At 42.5% G+C, this 9,571-nt stretch overlaps 1 protein-coding gene across 2 annotated transcripts in view; it reads right to left on the minus strand.

Moving 5' to 3' along the window:
• Positions 1–9,211, minus strand: part of igf2bp1 (insulin-like growth factor 2 mRNA binding protein 1) — a 77,054-nt gene extending 67,843 nt beyond the window's left edge. For both annotated transcript variants that reach the window (XM_083780103.1, XM_083780102.1), the window contains exons 1-2: positions 8,452–9,211; positions 6,907–6,967 (exon numbers count right to left, since the gene is read on the minus strand). In XM_083780103.1, the coding sequence (XP_083636229.1) occupies positions 6,907–6,967; positions 8,452–8,626 (236 nt within the window). In that variant the 5' untranslated portion in view covers positions 8,627–9,211. The remainder of the gene's footprint in view (positions 1–6,906; positions 6,968–8,451) is intronic.
• Between the last annotated feature and the right edge of the window lie 360 nt (positions 9,212–9,571).

The following is a 9,571-nucleotide window of genomic DNA, read 5'->3' on the forward strand; positions in this document are numbered from 1 at the left end:
TGTAAATAGTATCCCACATGGCACACTTTACTACTGATTTCGATGGAAATAAGCGAATTGGCACAAAAACCCAACCCCCATTGAGGGCTTACAGTATATTAGGGGAAATAGCCAATAATGCACTTTTGCACAAAATAACACCTGGACCTCTTTGGTGTAAATAAATGTAAGAAAGCCTTCTAGCATGGAATTCTCCTTTAAGCGTTTAAAACTGTTCCTCATTTTGCTGGGGAAGTGCTGCATGGATCCCCTGGAGAGAACCCATGGGGATTCCTGGACCCCACTTTGAGAAACCCTAGATCAGTGGTTCTGAACATGTGGTCCGGGGACCACCAGTGGTCCTTGAGGAGGTTTCAGGTGGTCCCCATATGCTAAATGATGGATAGTAGATCTTTGACTCTTGAGAGTGTATTTGATTTCATATTGTACACGATAACTCTCTAGAGTTGCATTATTGTTAAACACCTGTATTACTTAAGGTCATTACACACTGGCGAATTAGCAACGCGATATATTCGTGCGAATAATTCGCATTTAAAAAAACCCAATTGAAGTCCATGCAAGCTTCCACATCAGTGGCGAATGTGCGAATGTGCGAAAATGCGACCGTTTTCGCTTTTATTTGTTCGCTCTGGTGTCTTATTTTGCAGAGATTCGCAGGCGAACTGCAACATGCAATATTTCGCATTTTCAGATCGCTTATTCGCATCGCGTCGCTAATTCGCCAGTGTGTAATGACCTTAAGTCTACACAATTACAGAATGTAGAATGATTTTGATCGTTTGCTTGTTGTCTCTGGTACCACGTCCATACAGCACTGAACAAAATATTCTGCGTTTTGGTTCTGAGAGGCTACTGTAAATCTCATCAAATGGTGGTCCGTGGCTCAAATGGGCCTTGATATGAAGAAAAAAAAGGTTTGAAAACCAGTTGTTCAGTATGACTAGTGTCATCTTCTTGCTGTTCAGCGTCACCTTATGTTCAGAATGAGTGCAGTGTCACCTACTCCATCTTATCAGCCTGTCTAACACTGGCAGTGTTAACCCATTGAGACCTGAGACCAGGTTCTACTACACGTGTCTTCCAAATCTTGACAGTTTTGTGAATGTTTCACAAAGTGGATCTCAAACTATTTCGTGTCAATTAAGGACCTCTAAAATGTATTTAATGTTCGCCCACTCGCCGACTCCCCCATCTCAAAACGTGTTGTTCCAGCCGGGACCCCCAGAAGCAAAGTTAAAAAATGTTCGCTGTGAAAGAATATATAGTCAAAGCTTTGCACACATTGTCACAATTTTGTTTTAATAGCTGACGTACAAGCTCGTAGCGCTGCACTCGGTGCTTGCAGATCTATGAGCTTGTAGATCTGCTATTTTTCAATAGCTATAGTTTAAATAATGGTTAAAGTGGTTATAAGCTATAAGGTGACACAGATCTGCCTCAGCCTATAGCGGGATTCATAATCACACCCCACTGAGCTGCACAGGGAAGGAAACCCTCAACCCTGGCAGTGTCAATGCCTTGCTCTGTCTACTCTGCACATTGAGCACCACAAAGTCTCAGCAGCATGCTTGCTGTTGTACACTTTGCTGCTGTAATAGTAAAGCAAAGGGACTGAAGTGGATTTGAAACCAAATGTGACCGTCTTAACGAAGGTAACATCAGTTAGCCTGCTATAGCTATACAAATGGAATATGCCCCCAATGGAAGATTGGAAATACACTATTTAGCAACATGACATGGGGTAGATTCATGGGAGTTTCTGTTTTTTTTTGTATTACAGTATAGGCTAATATATGCATTTTTACTGAATGTGTTTTTGTCACTCATGCATGCCATGCACATGGTGCGTGAGCACACACACACACACACACACACACACACACACACACACACACACACACACACACACACACACACACACACACACACACACACACACACACACACACACACACACACACACACACACACACACACACAGGGAGTAGAGTACAGTGCGTCCATACATTCTCCATTGCAGTGTTATGTAAGGGGAGCTCAGTGAGTGTACAATAAGGGAGGTCTCTCCCCCTCTCTCCTCTCTCGCCAGCCTCTCTCCCTCTCCCCTCCACGTGTTCGCCCCTTCTCACAACCCCACCCACCCACTCTGCTCTCTCCTCTGTCGTTCCAGGTTCCTCTGTGAGCCTGCATACACAAACTCTGGGGCTCAACTTCCAAAAAATTACATATGAACACTAAAGTAATCAACAAACTATACAAACACGTCAAATAATATGAGACAAAACTCTGAAAATGCCCTATCTACAAGGTTGCAGCTTGTAGATCTGCTATTTTCACAAAATGTATCTGTAGAACCGAAATAAACTACATGTAACGCCTCAACTCCTACAATTCCAAGTGCTTGTCAGGGTGGGTGGGTGGGTCCCCTAGCTGTTCCAATTAATTAATTAGCGTAGTTAACACTGAACAACTCACCATTTAAGACCTCACAGACGCGGGTAGTGTTGTTGGTCAACTATAGGGTAAACAAACGTTACCCTATACCTACACCCAACTTCAGTAGCACACAACACTAAAGGCGAATCCTCTGTGTTAGTTACAAATTACATCCCTGTTACACTAATAGTGTAACTTGATCAGTGATCACTAATGCAAATTGTTTAAAATACGAATGCAAATAGTTACTGATAGGCCTATACAAATGGCATTTATTTTAGCTTGGACTTTAGTTGATTTAAATAAATGTGTCTATGGAATGTTGCCATACATGGCATGACAGTGACTTTGAAGTAAATATAAGGCATACATTCACATAGGTCTACTAGTCATAATGCTATGATTATGATATGACTAATCATATTGATATGAATATGTTGTATTCACGTTTCACTCGACTTGATGAGAAAAATACAGAACTTCAGCATAATTGTCTGTTGTACATATATTATTAAAGTTCTCAGTCACATATTAAACACATTAGTCTATGTATTTATGCATAATTTGACACACACGAGACATGAATGGAGAGAGGCTTGATACACACACACATGCACACACACACACACACACACACACACACACACACACACACACACACACACACACACACACACACACACACACACACACACACACACACACACACGCCATGAAGGGCATTGCGTGTGTGTGCATGCGTGATTTCAAGCATTGGGGGATTACAGTGACTTGCCCAAAGACATTTTTAACAGAGTTGTGAAACAATGATGCAGATATTGAACCTGCAGTGACTTTTAAGTTGCAGCAGGTCAGGGTAAACAAACACACAGTTCTAAGCTGCATTTATATTTCATTCTGACAGGTGGAGGAATTGTTTGGGAGCCCACACACACACACACACACACACACACACACACACAAACCTCTGTTGTTTTGACATACACTACTAACATGTTGCTGAGCATGCACACACACACACACACACACACACGCGCATGCATGCACACACACACACACACACACACACACACACACACACACACACACACACACACACACACACACACACACACACACACACACACACACACACAGAGAGAGACACACACACAGACGGACAGCAATTTTATGATTTTTCGCCATTCCCTAACGCAACCCTTATTACTCAAATTCTCCTTGTGGTGACATTTGGCCCCCAAATAGTACAGTAAGTACAGTACAGTAAGTAGGCCTGTAAACACAACACAAACAAAACCAACTGTCACACAATCATGCATGTTCCATGTCAAACAAATTATAACAATGCATCAAGTTTATATCACACACACACACACACACACACACACACACACACACACACACACACACACACACACACACACACACACACACACACACTCACACAGAAACCAACTGCATTGTAAAGTTATAGCATGCACTCACTTCTGCAATTGGTTTTGAAGTGAGTGCATGCTATAACTTTTATGTCAACATGAAGGGTATTATTTATTTTTTCTCTGCCAAAGAGGAAACGGAACAATTAACTGTTGAGTTTACGTGGCCTCTCCGGTGCATGAGAGCACACAGCATGCTTTGACGCCTCATTTAATAACTCATAAAGTCAACACTTTATTTTAAAGTCACTTAAAATAGGAATGGAAGTCCAACATTTTTCCAAATAATCTGACTTTCTTCTTTCAATCTTAATTAAACATAGGATATATTTAAATGTCCGAAATCAAGTATAAAGGCCAACCGGTAAGTTGAAGGCTATCATACAATTTTCTGTAAAATTTTGAATACAAAAATCAATAGGCTACTGTACATGGACAAAACTAAGAATAATGTGCTTATATAATAATGATGCACTTTAAAAATTCAAACATGCAAATGGTTGCTCAAAATCTACAGTGTCTCTCTGACATAGGTATAGGCCTACATGAATGAACGGCCATTTTAAGATGGATCCTTGGATTTCACAACATTATAGTACAGCCTATAGGCAGGCTATAGGCTACAGCTGTGTGCGTTTTCAAACAGCTCAACTTGCAAAACAATTCAAATAAATCAATCTATTAGTTAATTAATGGAAAGCCAAGAGAAAGGAAGAAAAGAAAAGATCAGAACTAGGCCAGATCTTTGAAACGAGGTGCACTATAGGAAACAGTGAGAGCGCCACAGTGGGGGAGAAGAAAACACACCCATATAGCCTCCTCTAGTTCTTCTCCATTCATTCAGAGCTTCGCCATTTTCCTCTCTCTCTCTCTCCCCCCCCACTCAAGTGACGTGACGTTGTGTGACTTCGCCCACGGGTGGGGGTGGTGACCACGTGTTGTAGAGCAGCCAAGGTAGCAGGCCCCAGTCCCCTCAAATGGACCCCATAGTAGGAGCCCACACTCACAAATCAGTTGTTTGTATCACTCCTGCGTCTCATGATTATGAGGGAGACGGCCTGGGTCACTTTATGCCTAAATAGACTGTAGCCATAAAACTTATCTGGGCGACTACTGCATGGAAGCGTGTTGCCCTGCATGCATATGAACGAGCCCCTGTTTTGTAACATAAATAAGTACAATCAAAATACAATACAATAAATAAGTGGCCGCACGGTATGGCCTATAAATTCCACAATTATAATTAATGTGCATATTGCCTGAACCACTGGGCATTATATTAAGACACGCGTCACACACCACCCATTGACAGCGCATTTCTCGCTCGGCATTGACGCAGCGAGGAAGCATCGTGGAAATCAACCCCTTTTACCAGAAAGGTGGTCAAATTAATTTTAATCCCCGCTGGTGTGTAATCCACGACACACTGCGAATTATTCAAAGACAAACACGAGTCGGTTAGGAGGGAATACGTGTTCATTTCAGCCTGTATTGTGATGCCTATAGGCCTACTATACTAGCCTACTACTACTACTACTACTACTATGGTGGACACGCATGTGCTGTGCCCCAATGGCGGAATATAATGGAGACGTGTGCACAAGACTCCCCCTCGTATCTGTGCCAAAGGTTAAAGACATGGATGAATTTCCATAGGTTGAGACTGAAACAGATCTGGTCTAACTACCCTGAGAAGTGTAGCCTACAACAGAGATAGGACTGCATGTGTTGTGTCTCTTTCATTCTATCGTGGCTACAACTTAAATTGGACGAAAGAAAAAGTCACCATCTGAAGCCTCAATTAGACCTCGTCAGACAACATGACGTTGAGATATTAGTATAGCCTACATTACACAATAAATGCAGTCTTCCACAAGCAATACGTGTTGGGCTAATGCACGTCTGATATTTATACGTGGGGCACGGCTATTATTGGTATAACCTGACAAATAATTACTATAATTAACCACAATATTATTATATTTGTATTAATTAATTTAAAAACGTAGTCTAAGATGAAGGAAAAAATGTAAATACACTACTGGCCTATTACACTCAATTAGTTGAGGATTTGAAAGAATTTCACGTGTTTTATCTGAAAATTTCAGATTTTCACTGTATGCGTTATAACCAGGTTTACATTGCGAACACATACATTTAAACAAAACTAGATAAATAATACACTATACAATTAATTAGTATACCACATTAGTAACAGCATTAATTAAAAAAAACTCTGTTAATATACCCTATAGTATAGCCTATATCCAACATTAGACCAAACACCAAGTCACGAGCGGCGTAATGGAAACGCAACGTGTCTTAAAATGTATAGCTACAAGCTAATGGGCCTACTTGTAGTTTTAGACCACACAAATGCTCCAGCCAAAATCACACACAATTGTAATCGTTACATACAAACACACCTAGATGTCAAAGAACGTGAGTGATTTCAAATCACAGAAACAAGCAAACAACAATTAATTAAATAAATAACAGGCAGGGTGGAAGGGACTATACATATTGGGATTTTACCAAGGCAGCACATATTAGCACATGCTGTGCTAATAGTGTGCATACGTTGCATTGAGGCATTATTAAAGCCCATCTCTCGTCCACGGGCAAATGGGGGATAAAACAAACTTATTTTCTGATTAGGCCTAATAATACGAGGAAAGCGGAAAGCTATTACCAGCGGAATCAAAAGGCACGTGACGTGCCCATTTGTGACACAACTCAGCACACTTTGGAGTCGACAAAAGTTGAGGGCCACACAGAGAGAGAGGGGGGGGGGGGCAAGACCAGTAAACACTGGAATCCAAAATAATTTCGAATGTAACGTAAAAACACCAACAGGAAAATATCCACACATTGTAGCCTATGTGTTATTAACACCGATTATTTGTAATGTGTGGTAGGCCTACTATATTTGTACAATTTGTACGTGGAGGGTCAATAGATTATTGAGATGCAACAACTATAGCCTACATAGGGGTGCAGGTTGGAGGGAGGGGAGGGGGGTGTTAAGTACCTTTGCTTCTTGGGAACCGAGTGCTCAACTTCAATGCGTTTCCCGTGGAGCTCCACTTTACCTGGAAATAATTTAAAACAAATCAATAAAATTGAACAAAAACAATATGCATTCGTCAGATTGTGTTATGCTATCACATAGCACACACATGCTATAACCATTCACCGGCCACAGGTGCCTTCAATTGAAGGTATAGGTCATTTGTTTTTGAATGCTTGTATCGATTACTGTTGAGGATGCAATACATAAGTAACTTTCTCGTGTATAGGCCCTATACACGCATTTAACCATAACCAGAGCCATGTGGGAACAAAAGCAGGCCCGAAAACGCTGTAGATATGCAAGAATCCAGTCCAGGGATCGAGGCCTAACTGCCTGGGCAAAACAAGTAACCAAACTGGGTAACAAACTCCTGAAAAGCTCGTTCAACATGCAGCCATCTGCAACAGTTTTAGACGTATACTTTCCAACTTGCACATGCCCGCCTATATCGACTCGACTGTGTTGTAATTCACCTGTGTTTACTGTAAACATTTGTACATTATTTGTAAACCCACTCGTTATTGGAGGAGCTGTGTGTCAGTGTGTGTGAGTGTGAGTGCTTGTTGTTGGAGTGAAAAAGACTTAAGTTGGAATCCTGAAAGCATATATGCGTAGGGGGCCAGCATGGCGACCTTCTCTCTCTGTGTGTGTATAAGGAACACATGCACATCACATGTACCCTCTCTGTGTGTGTGTGAATTGAAGTCAGGAAAGCATAGCCTACACCTACAACACCACCACCAGCACAAACATATTATTCACAGCCACACGGTGGAAATGTATAGGCCTACTGGGGGTGGGGGGCACGTCTTGTTACAAAGCTTGTGACCTGCGTCGGGGGTCGAGGAGACCCGGCTTTTGTAAACCGTTATCTAGTGTGACCTATCTATATTTATACATAACGTATATCTTTGTCATAGTGGACTGCTGCCGGCTGAAAGGGGGAGGGGTAGCCTACCCTACGAGATTCATACATCACTGGGTTGCCTTCTCTCTCTCTCTCGCTCTCTCCACCACCTAAAGACAGTGCCTGCATGGGGGCTGATTCGATTAGCGGCAATAACACTTGTATAGGCCGATTTTTAAAGGACCGAGATTAATAGCGCATTTGCAAATGCAACCATATAGGCACGTTTTGTTTGTACCAAATGCTGTTAGATGTTGGATGTAGGAATATTGATTGAACCGTTTTGGTCACTAACGTGGCTTGCTTGCAGTGTGCTATACGTTTACACTATATCTCTGTCCCTCCCCCCTGCAAAAGTTGAGCATTTCTCGCTCTCTTGGGCGTGTGACTCCACATTGCATGTACATTCATACCGATTTAATTAATCATGGGTAATCATTTGATTGTCCAGGGAGGACACACATTCTGCTCATGCCCAGCCCTATATAGGCACAGCTCCACCGGCATGTGAATCTTACTTCCCCCCCGATGAATGAGAGTACCCGGAGGTGGAGGGGGCTCGCCTCGGCTCTGCTCTGTTCAACAACTTCACTCACCAGAAATCGCCTCAATAGCCTTCATCGCCCATTGATCGTCCGGACAGTCCACAAACGCATAGCCTGTTTTGATGAGAAATTGTCCGGAGAATGGGATGTTATGTTCCTCAAAGCATTTACATAAGTCCTCGTTAGTCACGCCGACGTGCAGGTTCCCAATGTATAGCTTGTTCATGGTGAAAAATAATGATGATGTTTTTGTTTTAGTCCAAGCCCAGAAAGGAAGAAAAAAAAGACTGAAGAAGAAAATCAAAGCCAAGGAACCAAACTTTACTGTCCTGGTTTCGTTAATAAATGCAACAAGATGTTGTTACCCCCAAAAGACAGATCTCGAAAAATCCCACTTCAGATTATTATCCACAGCGCCAGAAAATAAATTTAGAATTTTAAATAGAATAATACAAATAAAATAAAAAGCGAAACGAAAAGTAGTGACTGATCCTCCAAATTAAAACTGCAAACCCCCCAAAACAATATTTTAAAAACTGTTAAAAGGAAAGACCGAGGGGGACGAACGAAAGGAAAATAAAATAAAAAATAATGTATAATAAATGAGTAATAAATCCAGTAAGTTCGGAAGCTGAGCAGAATAAAAGAAATTAAAGGGTCCGTGTGGCTGGCTTGCTTGCAGCTTGTCCCCAGCAGACGGAGAGAGAAGCCTGCCTTGCTGTATCGCACTGTGTGGCGGCGGGTGGAAGGTGTGGGTCTGACTGGGCGGACTGGAGTGGACTGGGCTGACTGGGGGTGGATCTGACGGCGGTGATGTGAGTCTGCTGGAAGAGTGGGAATAACTATGGCGGGATCGGGGTCGGGACGGGTCGGGAGAAATGTCTCTCTCTCTTTCTCTCTCTCTCTCTCTCTCTCTCTCTGTTGGCAGTGCTTGACGCCGCCCCTCAACCGACTAGAATTCACGTTTTTTTTGTTTGCAAAGAGGAAACCACGTGGTCTATATAGAGTAGGTTAGAGAGAGGAGGAGGGCAGCCCCCTCTTATCCGAGGGTATTCACCAGATGAGTGTGAGTGTGTGACAGTGTGTGCGCGCGCCTGTGTGTGTGTGTGTGTGTGTGCCTGTGTGTGGTGCGCGCGCCCGCACACACGCGCGCGCAAGGCGAGCCCCCCAT

The sequence above is a fragment of the Protomyctophum parallelum genome, assembly GCF_964188405.1.
Source record: "Protomyctophum parallelum genome assembly, chromosome: 13".
Lineage (NCBI taxonomy): Eukaryota > Metazoa > Chordata > Actinopteri > Myctophiformes > Myctophidae > Protomyctophum > Protomyctophum parallelum.